Below are 18,136 nucleotides of genomic sequence, written 5' to 3'. Positions count from 1 at the left end.
GGGATCTGGCCAGTTCAAGAAAGGAATCAAGACCTTCTTGTGACACAAGTTTTGTGCAAGTTTGATTAAATTCAAACCATAAATGAAGCTGCTATTATGCAGACAAGGTCAAAATAGCTAATTTTGGCCCTATCAGGGGCCATAACTCTGGAACCCATAATGGAATCTGGCCAGTTCAAGAAAGGAACCAAGGTCTTATGGTGATACAAGTTGTGTGCAAGTTTGGTTAAAATCAAATCATAAATGAAGCTGCTATTGTGCAGACAAGTTCAAAAAAGTAGACATAGTACTAGAGCCGATTTACGCAATCGAATACCGCCGGAAGCAGAACATTTATGTCAACACCGGTTTCGTATTTTCACGTGAAATCGGCCGAAAACTGAGAGGTTATCAACAAATTATAAGTTTACGGGTACCATGAGGAATTTTCATGCATTTGAACGGTAAGTATAATGTTTATGGATTATTCAATACAGTATGAAAGTAAACTGTTACGCTTTAAATGGAAATTATGAAAGAAAAGTCGATAAGAAAATATTGACTTTCTACTTTCACTTTCATTGTCGCTTTTTAAATTGCCCAAAAATGTTCTTTCTATTAATTTGTTTTTTCTTGTTTTTTGTTTGTAGATACAAAACCCTATAGCAAATTATTGTGTGAAATGACAGCTTATTTAAAGCATCTGTGATTAATTGGGCCTAAGTTTACCGATTTTTCCTTTTAGGGTGACCTTTGACCTTATAATAGCTTATAGTCTGTTCTATGTATTTTAGCTGTAGTCAGAACAGAATGTAATTGAGATAAAATGAATTTTCAAAATAAACTGTTGCACATTGTAGGAAAAGAATAACATAATATATTTATAATTATAAGTTATTGAAATATTATAATTACCTCACTTCAGACAGAAGTACAAGCGAACAGATGACACATTAAAGTGGCTGCAGAAACTTGAAAAGTTAGATAGAGCAGGGACAGTCAAAACTGTGGGATAATACTTCTATGTAATTTCTTTTTAAAGGCAATTTATACAGGATGGAAGGGTATCTCATACAATGTTTTACAATTTACATGTAGTTTTATCTCTCTTTATGATGTTGAAACAAGTAAACAATTCAATGACCTCTAATTAACACTTGTAAACTATTGACAGTTGATATATATTTTAGACAGCATTTGATAAAATGCAATTGCCTATCAATATTAAAAAGAGCAAACAGTTGACAATTAACAGGCAGGTCATTCTTTTAAATGACACCATAAATAAACTTTCATAATTTGTTTTTCTTCCAACTTCTGGATTTAGACTGGAAGCCATTCCAAACTATGAAATGGTAAATTACATAAGGAGTCATGTAATGATTATGGATGGGATACATTATACTTTAATGGACAATAATAATCTGAAATAATGATATTTTTTTTAGGTTAAGGTGTTAAGGTGATTTTATAAAGATGGTGTTATGGTTTTTGCATGATGAGTCTTTTCACAGATTTTATCATTTATATATTTCAGGGTGTCCAACATGTCTAGTCAAGTTGACAGAAGTGAAAGATGGTCTGATGGTACAATGATGTACAAATGATACTCTTAAAAAGTGAAAGATGGTCTGATGGTACAATGATGTACAAATGATACTCTTTAACAAGTTTAACATGTCAAAGGTAATATAATGCCAGTTATTAAAATTACATTCCCATAAACATTTAACAGATACACATTGTAAATGTAATTAAAATGATTTTATGAAGTTTCATGAAGGATGATACAGCCAACCATTTTGAATCAAGAAATTTTGACTTCGGTAAAGATATCTATTCAGACTTCTTAACTCTTAGCCTTTCATATGATACAGAGATAAAAGAACTACTATTGTCGGCCACTAACCATGTTTCAAAGCTTTTAAACACACTATAGCAATAACCATTTTGTTTAAATATCTTTAATGCAATGTTTTCTTGATATCTGTCACTTCATGTTTTCAATGGATTAGAGTCCTAATTTAATGTAAAGTCTGTAAATTTCAGTAATGGAAGTACAAAATTTGTAGAAAGTTGTTTCTTTATTTCAGTGTAAAATGTTCTGTGGATTCATATGATGAGTCTGTATGACTTAATTAAACACACATATTGATACCTTCAGGTAATTGTTTACAATATTCAAAGAGTTACAATGTAATTCAGTTATTGATTTGGCATATATCACTTCAAGAGGCTTGTGTAAAGTTTGTTTCACATGAGACCAAGGGTCAAGTATGATATATAAACTTTACACTTACAAAAAGAAATTATGCAGTACCAAATAATTACAGACTTATGAATGTAACTTTCCAAATATCTTACATTTTCCTCCTGAAATTAGTTAAAAAGGTAAACACAATTCTATTGTTATAAGCTTAAAAAGGTGAATGTAAGATATAACTTATGAAATGTCAAGTATAAGGTGTGTTATTTTCAAAGTATTTAAGATATAGAATAAAATATAGCCTGCCATCATAATATTCTAAAATACATAGTGTGTCATACATATATTTTAGGTCAAATAGTAAGGTCAAGTGAGTGACTTAGGGTCACTATTGGCCTCTTGATATATTCTACTAAAATAGGGCTTATGCATAAGATATGTTGAAGTTTTATTAATCCAGTAACACTTTTATTCTACCTGTTATTCAGAAATATACATATTTTGAATATTAAAGAGCTGCAGACACCTCGAATACAGAGTTACTACATTATGCATTTCTTTCTTCAGATATATACCTGTGAAATCTTCAGTGTCACCGTTCGGCTATTGTTCAAGATCAGTGTCTGCAGCTTGCACAGTTTAGTATAGAGGAGCCTTCTGAATCAATTTTGTTACATATTTGCTGTTATTGTAGGACGCATATGTAGAGAGCAACAAGTCCTGTCCAACTGTGCAGGTAAATGTGATTCAGAAACTTTGAGAATATGTAAACATTACACTGTTATAATTTTCAAAATACTGTGTCTTGTAGTGTATCAGTACTGTTTTGTCTCAGTTTATAGCACAGTATGTTCACAAATCAAACTTAAGATCATAGTTATCAGTATTATTAAAATCATTAATTATTTGTATGGTGACAAAATTTAATTTCATGCAATACGTTTGATAATTTTCGTTTTTAAAGTTGTAAGTTTAAAGTTGGCATAAATTGTTTTTCTCCTTCATAAATCTAAAAAGTGATTGGTCATTATAATTGCAATATCATTTTAGTGTGACAAAGTTTATATTGAACGGAAACGCTAATGTAAATTTTTGAACTATTCAATGCATTTTCTTCAGTCTTAAAACATTTGTTTATCGTACATGTCATGGCCCATAACTCCTCCATATTACTTGTGTTTTGTCCTTTTTCGTTTCACTGAAGGATAGGTAGAGGTATTGCACATCCATTTTTTAGCATCCTGATTTTGTAAAGTGTTGTATGTAAGGTTTTATCTCGGATTTATGTCTCATCTAAAGGTGGGGAGAGGTATTGTTTATGCCTTCTCGTCTATCCGCATTAAGCCTGTCTGGCTTTAAGAGGACAAGTTGCTGGCCAGATTTTGATAAACTTCACAGGAATGATCAGTACCAAGCATAGTGTTGTGCATATCGATTGCACGTTTCGTTTCGATGCACTAAATTGCAGCCAGAGCTAAAAGTAGAAAAATCTTGTCGGCTTTCACAGGTCAAAACTACTTAACAGATTTTGATGAAACTTCACAGGAGTTATCAGTACCAAGTATATTTTGGCATATCACCGACACTTTCCATTTTGCTGCACAAAATAGCCGCCATAGCATAAAGGTATACATAGGTGGGAGACATGTTTTGTCATAAAAATACCTAAAACACCTTCCACTTTGTTAATGAAAAATGTATTAAACTTCTTACAATTGCAAACTTTAATAATTTGACATTAATTGCACTAGTTACATAACTGCATTTGGCTTTTTTCATAATTATTGACTTTTTCTTACCATAGCAATATTTTGTGTAACATGTTACCTCATTAAGCATCATAAGATCAGAAAGTTCTATGACTCAGAAATGTTGGCCCTTTTGTACTTGTCATGAGTATGTTTTCAGTATTTTATATTGTCATTACTTTTTGTTGTGCGAGTTTACGGAAATGAAGACTTATTTGTCCAAATGGTGTACCTTTGCCTGTCCTGATTTGTTTGTCTGGACAATATATTATTAATTAGTCTTCCCGAAACTTTGCAGGTTAATTTCCTTAAGTTCCCTGTCAACTTTGATAGTGGCATGGTTACTTGTGATGTCACCACTGTACTAGTCAAACGTTTTGTATTTCAGATTTTATATCACATTACAGGCTACTGGTCTTTAGCAGCCTTCATAAAACTTATAAAAAAAACCATAAAAGTTTCCAATAATGTTGTATTTTTATTTGAACTGGCATTATTCAAACATTAAGAAGTAGTACTATAAGGCAACATTTGACCTCTTTTCCAGTACTTTTGATTTTCTCTGTTACTATGAAGTTGCCTTTTCCTAGAAATTGGATGGCTTATTTTTTATGATCTTATGTTTTTAATGAATTGTAGCTATATGTTCTTTTTCTCATGAAAATGTCCATTTTTATATAATTCATATTTTTTACTGTCAACAAAGTGAAATAGCCAATACCACATACTTATCACTTTCATTAACATGCTTGTACTATTTTCATAAAACATTATATAAATCATTATATTTCATATAAACAGAATTAAATAAATATTTAAGAACATCAGTGTTTTCTTTGATTGCTACATGAAACAGACCATAGGTCAATTTAGGGTCAATTCTGACACTTTATATGCAAATTGATAAGGGAGAGAACTAGTACTGTCTTAAGTAACCAATATTTAGTTACACAGTTACCTTCCCTTTACACAGGTAGGACTATTTGTTGTTGATCATCTTTTGAACATTATTCCATTACTGATGACAGAACATTGAAAAAAGTTGTTGTATCATGCAATGGCATCATATATGACAATATTTACTTTTTTATTTCATTTTTTAAATATTCTTTAAATTAGGTACAATGCCTAAAAAAAGGCTAATTTTGGACCTTTCAGGGCCCGTAACTCTGGAATCCATTATGGGATCTGGTCTGTTCGAGAGAGGAACCAAGATCTTATGGTGACACAAGTTTTGTGCAGGTTTGATTAAAATCAAATCATAAATGAAGCTGCTATTGTGCAGACAAGGTCAAAAAAAGCTAATTTTGGCCCTTTCAGGGACCATAACTCTAGAACCCATTATGGGATCTGGTCGGTTCAAGAAAGGAACTGAGATCTTACAGTGACACAAGTTGTCTGCAAGTTTGATTAAATTCAAATCATAAATGAAGCTGCTATTGTGCAGACAAGGTCAAAATAACTAATTTTGGCCCTTTCAGGGGCCATAACTCTGGAACCCATGATGAAATCTGGCCAGTTCAAGAAAGGAACCAAGATCTTATTGTAATACAAGTTGTGTGCAAGTCTGGTTAAATTCAAATCATAAATGAAGCTGCTATTGTGCAGACAAGGTCAAAATAGCTAATTTTGGCCCTTTCAGGGGCCATAACTCTGGAATCCATTAAGGGATCTAGCCAGTTCAAGAAAGGAACCAAGATCTTATGGTGATACAAGTTGTGTGCAGGTTTGGTTAAAATAAAATCATAAATGAAACCACTATCATGCAGACAAGAAATTGTTGATGCACAAAAATAGCAAATTCTGGCCCTTTAAGGGGCAATAACTCTAGAACCCATGATGGGATCTGGCCAGTTTTCGAAAGGAAGTGAGATATCATGCCAATACAAGTTTTGTACAAGTTTGATCAAAATGGCTTGCAAAATGTGGTCTCTATCTTGTTCACAAGAAATTGTGGACGGACGGACGACGGACGAAGGGTGATCACAAAAGCTCACCCTGTCAGTATGTGAACAATATAAAAACTCGTTAGTGTTGCTCCAAACATTTAGGTTTTATATAAAATTATGTCAATATAGTCAGTATACAATGCACGATTGTAAATCATACACGAGAGGAAATAAAAATGATTATTACATACCTAAAATTATTTTCCATTGGGTTTCAGTGGACCGCGATCGTGCAATATTTTTCCATATCATGACGTTGAATGCTGTCATATCGGACTAGTCCCAATCCGTGACTCTAGTTGCCTCCCCTGACGGTCCGTCCATTGCGAATCTCGTTTCTTTAGATTTTTGTTGCTATTGTGTATTTGTTTAATTTGTAATTTATGCAACATTTTGTTTACTTTTACACTTTGGTTAATCTGACCTATTAGATACTGACACGTAGTAATTTATCAGACTGAAATGAAATGAAAGTTATAATTACGTCATGAGTTGGACTAATATAGAACGTGGAATGTTTTCTTAACGTTGTAATGGAAAGAATCGCGTGACGTCCATGGCGTCCACGCGCACGTTGCGACAACAAGTTGACGTCATTTTCGCCAAAAATATTAATGCGCGTCAGTTTGATTTGTTTATTGCATTTTCGGAGAATTTTTTTCCGTATATTTTCCTGTCTTTCGTGACAGAACGATAATTTAGATATAAATTAATCAGTTGATAGTGGATATGTAATAAAAAGGTTATCAACTTTGTATGTGGATATATGTACTCGTTCTTTCGCGGACAATATTGCGCTCCTAAAGTCGCGCAATATTACCGCTGCTGAACTCGTGCATATAGCCACATACAAAGTTAATAGCCTATTATGATCATATCAAAGTGATAATGACACTCTGTATGACTCTGTATAATGCCAAACTCTCAGACAGCACAATATGATTTTAATATACTATTTTATAAGTAAAGCATCTGCGGATCCAGGACTTTTTGTTAGAGGGACACCAACATTAAAGAGGGGGTCACCCATTTCGGGGGGGGGGGGGGGGGGGGGGGGGGGGTAGGGGTAGGGTAGGGTCACACCGAGTTTCAAGACTGACTTTCTTTGTAAAATGTAAGAATATAAGATTCTTTCACTGGCTGTAGGTGCAAATTGGAATATCCGGCCTCGAGGGTAACTGTTTAGGCGGTAACGAGGCTCCTTGCCGAGTTACCGCCTAAACAGTTACCCGAGAGCCGGATATTTCCGTCTGCACCTATAACCAGTGACAGAATCTTTTTCTTGCATACCGATTTCAAGAAATAATAATAAAAATAAAATCAATCGAACGACTTTCTTTTTAGAACTATTTCATATGGCAGTGTATTTAAACAAAGCGCGGGAAACCAACGTCCGTAAACAGGAAAGACGTCATGACGTTTCAAAATAAAATAACAATGTTTAGTTCCGGTTTTGTTTTATCAATTGCAGCGTAACGTTATGAATTTGTGATAAAATAACGTGATTTGAATCGAGAAATATACTATCAGGAATTAATAGGAACTGTCAAGGTATTGAATTTTTATTCAGTGTTTTAATAAAATATATATTACTACATAAATCTTCTGGCTGTTACTAAATACAGAGTTGGTGCGCCTGTGATATATTACAGACTCCGGTATATACCGGATTAACTAAATTTGAACAAAAATACCATAAATGTATATATTTTGTAACCATGGTGATTCTAACCCTAACCTTTAGTCAGTATATTATGCACATTATACACTAAATGCGTGAGGACATGTAAAAAAATGAGTATTTTTGCCGTGCGTTCCATTTGATAATAATTCCGCGCATGCGCAGAACGGCTGCACCAACTCTGCAATGAGAAACATTCAAATCTTCTACATATATGTAGTTCGTAATACGCCATTTACAGCACGAGAGTCATCTTACACCCCGGGAATTAAGATGGACTTTTCCAGCACCGGTAAAGAAACCGGAAATCCCCGTCTGGTATGCAAGAATCAAAAGGGGAATTAACCCACAATGTCTCTCTGCCAGGCACTGGTTCCGTGCATTTAAAAAATGGAGTTATCCCATACGGCTAACAGGAAAAGTCTCTCATCATGATATCATAAATCTGAAATTGTCTGATACTTCAAAAGAATTTTCCGTCTTACTAGTACCATTTTATGTTTATAATTAAAACGCAATTGTTGTATTAAGTGTCCGACAGAAACAGATTGATTTTATTTGGATGTGAAAATAAAATGTTCCACCAAATGATAATCGCGCGTAATTATTTATTTTTCAAGTAAAATGACTGTCATGCCATGTGCCTCCATCCAGATTTCAGTCTTTGATGCCGAGTATGTGGACAGACTAGATGTAAAAAGAATGAAGTTTCGACTTTCGTGATATCACATCTTCGGACGTTCAAAACTTCATTTCATACGACAAAAAGGCCCATCTGGTATAATCGATACCGCCTGGGGACACAAATATGCCGAAGAAGTTAAAGTTTGAACAAAATCTCAAAGTTTCTCAAAATCAGTTGATAACTTTATACTTCCAGGTTCAATTCAATGTATTTAGTTAAAATCATTAGCCATACAAAACTTCATTATTCTCATACCTATTAATAGTGTTTCGCATCAAATTTAGTCTAATTATATATATGGATAATCAAATAACTTAATAAGCAGAAATCCTGAAACTAAGCTTTTTATTTCGCATAGTAATAAAGCGAAGTCTTAGGCTTACGTGATATTACATGGAAAACTTTAGTAGCAACTTTAGTAGTGTGGAGGGGTGTTCATCAAGCAGTCATTCAGGTGCGGAAATTCACGTCCGGATCTGCAGCTACAATCATAGACGATGCGAATCGGAGTTGTTGCTGAGTCCTGTTTTACATGGTGGTGAGGAATGTAATGTAACTTTCTTGTCCTGCATATCTAGTCGGCTGGTACCTCTTCTATAAATCCTCGTTGTTCTTGCTCTCTAATTATCTCCCCATACGTGTGTAGTAGTTTAGGTTCTTTCCTCAGTCGGTTGATTACATTTTCAGTTCTGCGCCGGCTGATCAATTCATTGGTCGATAATGTAACGTGTTCTCTCCAAGGTAACTTTGCTATGTACTTACCGTCGTTGTAGGTAATGCACGTATCTTGGTAATGTGTCAAGTACTGTTCATATTCCTGATTCTTGGTGACTGGTTCGACTCCCATAGATTCGATTTTCCAAAACTTTTCTAAGTCAACCTCTTCCTTGCTATGCAGCATAAACACATTCATCATGGATACGGGTGTCGACGTAATGTTTCTAAATGTTGGTACATTGAGAGGTCATGACAAAGATAGCAGAGTTTTGACTGTATGGCTGAAAGTCCGTTGCCACGAATAAACTCGTCTTGCACTATAGTCCAATAAAAATCTGCACCAACTAAAATCTATTTAGTTAGCCACGACTGTGACCCGTGCACACGTGTCATCACTTGTATGCACCGGATGTACTAGTTTTAGTCCCTTTAAGTATGGCAGTTCTCTAACTTGGTTTGTGTACGTTGCTAACGGCACGGAAATCTCGGGCACGATTTACACTTTAACTTGTATATCTTCATGGGTCGACTCTAAATAGATAACTGCTGTATCAAGATGTCGTAATCGTCGTTCTTTGTCGCCAAATCCTGAGAGTGATAATGTTTCTTGTCCAGTCGGTTTTATTTCAAGCTTTCTAGCCATGCTTTCCGTAATAAAAGAACTCTGGGAACATTCGTCGAAGAGTATATTGGCGGGAAATGATATGCGGGTAGACTTCACTGTCGAAACGGCTGTTTTCAACAAAACTGGTCCAGTAGAAATCGTCTGCGTAGAGTGCAAAACTGATGAATCAGTTTCCTTTCCGTTGCATTGTTGGTTGGTAGGTGTTTCAGTCGATGTAGACTCACTTCCGGTACAAATACTTGTATGGTGTCGTTTGGAGCACTTCTTACATTTGAATCTGGATCTGCAGTCTGACAGTTTATGAGCACCGAAGCAGTTAAAACACAACTTATTCTTTTTCACTATGCCCATTCTCTCTTTATAATCTGTAACTTTTTTGCATTCTACGCTTGAATGATGTCCTTTACAATATACACATTTCTTCTCTGTATAACTCGTTGGTTTTCGCTGTGTAGTGGAATTGCTTTTCTCCGTTTTGTGGGAATCGGACTTCGTGAGAAATGTGGCGGTCGTGGCTGTGACGTCATCTGGTTTTATGTAAGGGGCTCCGGCATCCAGAATAGTAATCTCGGATAGTAAACAACTCAAAAGTTCGGGTAAGCGCCTCGACTGTGACCCGTGCACACGTGTCATATTTTGTCTGACGTCGGAAGGTAGTTTCTGCAACATCACTGGAGTAAGCAGGGAACCATACGTGGATTCTGATTGGTTTAACGATTCTAGCGCTCTGATGTAGGTTTCTGTTGTGTCGTAGAATCTGCGTAAACTCGAAACTGTGTGCGTAGATAAGGGGACTTCTAGTAAAGCCGTCATGTATGATTGTATAATAATATCTTTTTGTCCATAACGTTCATGAAGTAGGGAGATAGCCTTCTCGTAATTAGAACTAGTGAGCGAGAAACCAGCTATCATCTGTAATGCCTCATTTCTAAGAGAAGTCTTCAGGTAAGTGAACTTCTGTACTCCGCTCAGCGATGCATTATTGTGAATTACACATTCGTACGAGTCCCAAAAGGACTGCCATTCTAAAATATCACCGTCAAACTTAGGAAGCTCGAGTTTAGGTAATCTGTGATATTCTGAGCTGTAACTCGGGTTTGCCGTGGATGCATGCCCTTGTATGCTGTAAGAATAGTTTTTTTGCGTTGTGTTCTGTTTTCTGTGCCTTCTGGCATCAGAATAGGAAAAACTTGTGAATTTGCATTGAGATTAGAAAATTTGACTTGCCTGAATTTGCTCACTCGCTGAATTCTATTTCTCAACTCTTACACATAATCTTCTTGGTCCAGAATTTCATGTTCAATCTCCTCAGCGTTCTCTTCCGGGATAGAGTTCACAATTTGTTCTTGTATGTCCGTTATAATTTAGTAAAAACTCGCGTCACTGCTCCTTTCTGTCCTTTAAGCACTGCCCGTAATCGTGTTGCCATCCTGGTCACGACACCAAAATGTCGTTTAGACACTAGTGGAATTTAAATACAAGACGTTGTATGGTTTCTTACAGTTTACTTCTGTTGCTTTCGTTTGACTGCGGAAGTGCATATATAAACAAGTGACGTAAAGGACGTCATACATAATAATATGATAAACCGCGCCACGTAAACGTGACGCCAAGATTAGCGCGTCAACATGATAACATGTATACCTACATGACAACATACATCAACATTTTCCATACAGTAAAACCTGTCTTAAGCAGCCAGCTAATGGAGTTAGAAAAAAGTGGCTGTTTACAGCAGGCGGCTGCATTATGCAGGTAATTTATGGAATAAATGACCATTTTGGGAAATGAAAACAGGCTGCTTAAGACAGGTTGACTGCTAATTAGAGGTGACCGCTTAAGCAAGTTTCACTGTACTGGCATGCAATTTTCGTATCGGGTACGTGACGTCATTTGTAACATCACTGTTTCGATCTTTTAACATCAACATTTTCAATTTTACTTTGGTTAAAGAACTTATTTATTTCATCTACCAGAAAAAGATTAGATCTAACTATGTGTATGTAATGAAAATAAGCTTTGCATCCAGAAATATAAATTTGTTCTTTCTCAGAATAATATTGCTGCAGAAAGTATGCATATTTTTCGACAAATATCGAATCGTAAAGTCAAAGCAATAAATACATTTGTTGACAATGTTGACAAGACTTAGTGTTAGTAATGACTTAGCAGGGCTTATGTCATATGACACAGTTAATTTGACAACAGTTACTGTCCTGTAAGTGACTTCATGAAATACATTATTAAATCCAAAATCTGACCGGCTGCAGCAATACCGAAGACAAGAGTTTTTAACATGGTGTAATTTATGATACCATTATTGTCCTACTGGTCGTAATGTACGATCGGTGTCAGAGTTTATGTTGCATCTTGGCAAAAATGTTCCATTCCATATGTGTGAAAGGTACCATATTATCGGTTTCAGAGTTTATGTAGCGTCTTGGCAAAAATGTTCCATTCCATATGTCATATTATGTGTGAAAGGTGCCATATTTCTGTGAATAGGGTTTTCTTTGGCAATGATTTGCCAGGAGGTATCATCGTCATTGGCTATACATACCTGCAATTAAATATAAAAAAGAATATTTTATTTCAAAGACCACACAAGGTGTATTTTGCCAAAATTACTTTTAAATGCGACAGAAGTGCATAGATATTCTATAAAATTAATCAAGTTTAAAAGCGATTGGCTTACATTAATTTGAACCTTGTATTTGTCAAATTTTCTCGACATAAAATTATAACAACAACAGCACAAATGGAATGCTTTTAATCAATGACAGGAATTTATGAGCAGCAGCATTTTTACACAAATGTTGGTTAGATGAACGTATCACATTATTATCAAATTTAATTTTAATTATAGTAAAATATTTTAACAGAATAATACAAAAGTCATTAATTTTTTTATTGGATGTGTCCGGTTACTGGACATGTGTCCGGTTACTGGACGGCTAGAACATAGGCTAAACTTCTAGTTATACGGACGGCTAGGCACTGCTCGAGATCTTTATTTATAGTTGGATGTTATCATTTAAATATTAGCTATGAATAGCTAAGTTTATATTCGGGTGTTAGCTATGAATAGCTAAATTTATATTCGGGTGTATTGATTTAAATATTAGCTGTGGATAGCTATTGAACCACTCAAAGGAATATTTCAAAACATACTCTGAAATACCTACATTTCTCTTATGATTCCTGGATCCTGGATTCTGTTTCTGAAATGACTTCTAGTTCAATGCAGCCCCAGCAAGTTGAATAACATCATCTGATTGCACTTAGATGACCTGACATCTAACATTTGATTTTTCCTAGATTTCCACGTTATATGCACATCATGACATATTCACTCTACTTCCGTGTTCAGGCTAAAAGTACACGTGACCCAATGCTGAACAGCTGAGATATAAGATTCAACGAATATGCAAGTTTTACTTCAGTTATCCTTTACTACAGTCCAAGTTCTTACTCGAGAAACTCGAAGCTAGCTGTAAATTTCCTTAAGGAGGCTCGCTACAGTTTCTTATATTTTTTCAATAATAGATTTTGATGAAATACTTTGTATTAAAAGATCATGTTATGATGTATTGAAAAATGAAATAAAAATACTAGGTTACCAGCTTTGTTTCAATTTAATTTGCCCCTAGATATGGTGCTATTTTTAACATTTTTCAAAATTTCTATAATCCTAAAATATATTTCAGTAAAGTACAATAATCAGCAAAAATTTGATATCTAAGCATTTTTATACCGGAAAACAATATATCTATTTGAAACATGCTCAAAGAAATCAAAAGAAAAGAAAGGAATACTTGTTCAGCAGACCAAGGGGCTATTTTTGCATATTTTTGTCAATTTTAAGTTGGTACTTCTGCTATTTTATCGAGTTTCACATAATAGAATTTAATCAAACTCTGCACATACTTTTGGTGATGTCTACCTAATCTAAAACAAAAAGAAAATTGATAGGTCACTATATAAGATTTCGCTTAAATCAAATTACAACGAGGTGGGGTGTGGCGGGCATTTATACAACGCAGGATGGTACGAAGTGCTCTTTCAGTGTCTGAGCAAATGTCTTAGAGATATATCAAATTATCAAACGGCATATTTCTTAGTAAGCGGAATTTGAGCTGTTTCTGAAGCATTTTGATGTCATAGAACGATGAAAGTTTCCGCCTTTCTCCGAAGAAAACCTATAGTTTACGAATACGAATGTACGGTATGGGTACGGTACGGGATTAGAAACAGCTGTGACTCAATGCAGAGTTGGAGCGCCGGTATAAATTACAGACTCCAGTATATGTCGGATTGAAGCAATTTGAACTAAAAGTACCTTAAATGCATATATTTTGTAACCATGGTGATACTTACCCTAACCTCTAGTCAGTATGTAATACATATTATACATTAAATGCATGCGAACATACAATAATTTGCGAATTTTTGCCGTACGCGACATTAGATAATCACTTCCGGGCATGCGCAGAAGACCGCTCCAACTCTGCAATGAGCTACATCGATTAGAAACACAACCAAGTTGGCACGATGTTGGGGTAAACATCGACCCGTCCGGAAAAATGTAGCGAGCGTCTTTAAAACATTTATAATTCCATTTGCAAGTCCAATTTCTTCCGCAACCAAAAGAACGCAAACCTACCGTTATCTTCGTATGTTTCCGCGTCTCTTACGGAAACGCACGAAAAACAAGGTGTGGATTGAGGCAACAAGTGGGGAATTGAAAAAACAATAATAATATTTGTCAAACTAAGGAAAGTCGTAGCTATTGAGACCAAATACACAAATTTTGCAGTATTATAAATTCGTTATAAAGGTTTCTGACGGGATATACGGTGGGCATATAGCCTGCTGAGATTCATATAACCCTCGGCTATCGCCTCGGGTAATATGAATCACAGTCAGGCTATATACCCACCGTATATTCCATCATAAACCTTTATAACTAATATTATCTATCGTGGCTTTTACTATCAAAACGAGTACTAGGGTTCCACCTGGTGGGAAAATTATTTATATTGTCCTGTAACTTTGGAAAATTGTTGGGATTAAAAGTGAGGGTTTGTGCAGAATCAATCACCTAGGTTTGTATTTTGGCACTGACAATTCCAAGGCGGTACATGACTGTGTTGCTTTATGTGTTTTAATCCTCATTTTACGTTGTCCGTATTTATCTGTGCACACATCTATTAAAGTAATTTAGTTCATACGGTGGAGGAAGACCTCATTTCTGAACAATATTTCAGGCATGAACACATATCTAGTGGAACCAAAGACTTTCAGTAATTTATTTGGGTAGCTTCCTTACAATAAATAATGAAGTTTCGAATCCACAGCGGCATGAGATTATTATTTGTTTCATCGATTCCATTATATCTGTGTGCCAATAAATTATTTTGAATCTCCAAGGCTACATTATTTAACATAACAATGAACTAACACGCCAGTATTTATATGACCAATTGTGTCATCACTACAATGAGGAAACTACAACAAAGAACAATTAACTTTTGTTGTTCATAGATGTTAGTAAAATAATTTCACGAATATGAAACGTTCGAATAATTTTGAATGAATTGCGCAATATCATAAGTCGTTTCAATTATGTTTTGGCCAAAAATAATGCAGATTTTAGAGAATGAATTGTTATCAGTATGTACATTTTGTAATGTAAAATCTGTTTTGAAACAATAATTATCTTGTTAGTACGATAAGGCTAGATAAGGTCATACGTAAATAGTGTATAACTTAATTTATTTTTAAAACAATAATTATCTATTTTGTTAGATAAGATCATATGTAAACATAGTGTATAATTTTATTTATGTAACATCATGTTAAATGTTAATAAATACATGTTCTGCTTTTCAGTATTGGCGATCACAGAAAATTATACAAGAAATGCATAGAAACGATTAAAATGCTATGTTTTAATGCATGCTTTTCAAGTAAAGAGGTTTGTTAAATACAGATATTGCAATACATTTTTCATCATATGAAATTTTGCATTTAATTTGGTTTTGCTTACTTTGAAAAGTTATTATTTCACCGTTAAGGTAATGCATGATATATATCTTACTCTAAATTGTCAAAGGTTTGTATCTTTTTACTATCCTTAAAATATAAATAGTACAATACAGTTTTTGGAACTATCTTTTAAATCTCTAAATAGATAAAAAAAAAAAAAAAAAAACAGATCATGTTGTACTGAATTCTCTTCATTGATGAGTTCTCAGACATTGTAAGTACCATCAAAAATCATTCTTATCAACATTACAAAAATTATAGTCATTATTGTCTTTCTTTCTTAACTATTTTTCTTTTTTCTTATTTACTGTTCCCCTCTTTATGTCTTATCACAAAGTGTAATAGTCTTGCAGTGTTCAAATTTTTTATATGATGTGTTATTATGTTTTCTTTAGTCTATTTCTGTTATTACATATATTTAATTTCATGCAGACATAATAACAATATCATTGCTTTTTAAATTGCTTTCACGAAATTTTCTCACACAAGAGTTTTAAGGCTATATATATTAACGCTACCAGTGATACTATTCAAGTAAGTGCAAATGCTAATGCCAAAATGTATAAAGCAGGTCCAGAAAAAGTAAGTTTAAAGGGAATTCCTATATTTTTCTATGCGCATCTTTCTGCGCAACCGACACTTTCTATGGAAAACTGAAGTCAACATTTGTTGAAACATGTTACAGACAATCTTAAATATGAGGAATCTTGAATGAAATAACATAAGTTATATCAGTAATCAAATGTTGATACTGGTTTATTTTGTATTGACAAGTATCATGTCTGACAGGTATCTTTCTATTTTTGTGGTTGTGTTTTCACATCGCAATTTAGTACAAAGACAGTGTTGTTCATATAATGTAAGATAATTGACTTAGTACTGATAAGACAATATCACCTTGCAGATTATTTAGTATTCAATTATAGAAAGAATTAAGAAGTTTTAAAACTTTTTTTTTAACTTTTAGCAGACATACATGTAATCAATTTGTCCAGGGTCGCGCCATTTCCGTCCGAACAGGTGTTGTATTCTAGCGGTCTTAACATAAAATTTAGCCTGGTGACCAATACATTTTTAGCCATTTTTATGCTCACAATGCAATTATCTATACACAAGAAAAACAGGAAAAAAGTCTATGAACGAGTTTTTTCAAAATTCAAAAAAATATACTTCACTATGCGTATTTTTCATTGAATAAAGTTCACAAAAGTAAATATGAAACAATATTTTTTTTTCATTTGTACCCATTATTTTAAGGATGGATTATTACAAATATGACTATGATATCAAATAAGTATATAATAAAATCTGTAAAAAGAAAAAAACCGTATTGTGCTGCCTGGATGTATATTTTGATTGGTATTTATATAAAAAAAAATAGAAAATTATGAAATTGTTGAAAAATCGCTGGCAGTTTCAGCAACAGTGGGTGTGTTCAAAACAATTTTTCACAGAAACAAGCCTGGTGACCTATTGTTTTCATTTGTTCATTGTTTTCAGCACAAATTTTCCTATCATATATGTGAATTTAAAAAAAAAATCTATGAAAGGAAAAAAAACTGTAGGAATTCTCTTTAAACAGGATATTTAAAGAGAACACAACAGACAGACTTGGAGTCTACAGGCTGAAAAGAAATGTCTTTGTTCAAACCTTTGACTGTGTTTTCAAGGAAACGATGATGCGTGCTTTTGATGTTAAATGACTGATGTTGCATTTTAACTTGATTAATGTTCGTTATATTCATATTTACTTAATTGCCTTTTGTTGACTCAATATATCATGTTTTTCTTTTGAAAGAAATTAATTGAACAAAACTAGCTATATGATAATTCTGCAATGATGGTTCAAATCTGATAGTAAAACATGCTCTAAAACTTAAAAACTATGCTTTCAAGTAGGAAACTGCCTTCAAATAAGTAAAACTCTTTCAAAATACTGTCACCTAATGGATACAATAAAAAAAATGAACATGTGCTATTCCTTTTTGTTTCGTCTTACCCGTCCACTTAGCTTAGTAGGGATTGCGCAGACCTACAAATCCCGGGGTTGCGATTTCGATAAAAGACATTGTGTAAAAAATCATTCGTCCTCCATCTATAAAACTTGCGGAGAACAGGTTTGCACTGGTACAAAATCCAGGAAAACTGGTATGGTTAACTGCCCGCCGTTACATAATCGAAATACAGTTACAAAAAACGGCTTTAAACCCAAAACAAATAAATACTCATATATAAATGTAATTTAATAATGTGTGTAATATAGTTATAATGTTGTATAATTCTTTTGACTGTAGAACTGATATCAAATCAAAGAAATTTGAAATTGTAGGAAATGGCAAATACGATAGTTTCTAGCATATTTTCAAAACTTAAAAAATGTACTTAGATATACCAGTGATGTAATGTGAAACTAAGACACTATTTTACAAACAATAAATGCGTCTAGTAGTCGTGTTAGCTAATGGACGGAAATGACCGCAAGTTCATGATATTAGGTA

General features: G+C 34.0%; 1 protein-coding gene and 1 long non-coding RNA gene across 2 annotated transcripts; one reads left to right on the top strand and one right to left on the bottom strand.

Moving 5' to 3' along the window:
• Window positions 1-337: 337 nt before the first annotated feature.
• Window positions 338-3,044, top strand: LOC123523303 (uncharacterized). Its single transcript, XR_006681072.2, has 5 exons — window positions 338-443; window positions 905-1,004; window positions 1,517-1,665; window positions 2,073-2,143; window positions 2,753-3,044. It is a non-coding gene; the product is annotated as an uncharacterized LOC123523303 (long non-coding RNA).
• A 5,778-nt stretch (window positions 3,045-8,822) lies between these two features.
• Window positions 8,823-9,161, bottom strand: LOC123523720 (uncharacterized). Its single transcript, XM_045301370.2, has one exon. The coding sequence runs from the start codon at window positions 9,159-9,161 to the stop codon at window positions 8,823-8,825; it is 339 nt and encodes a 112-aa protein (XP_045157305.2).
• Between the last annotated feature and the right edge of the window lie 8,975 nt (window positions 9,162-18,136).

Source organism: Mercenaria mercenaria, chromosome 3, assembly GCF_021730395.1.
Source record: "Mercenaria mercenaria strain notata chromosome 3, MADL_Memer_1, whole genome shotgun sequence".
Classification (NCBI taxonomy): domain Eukaryota; kingdom Metazoa; phylum Mollusca; class Bivalvia; order Venerida; family Veneridae; genus Mercenaria; species Mercenaria mercenaria.
This window is presented reverse-complemented; position numbering and strand designations above follow the sequence as displayed.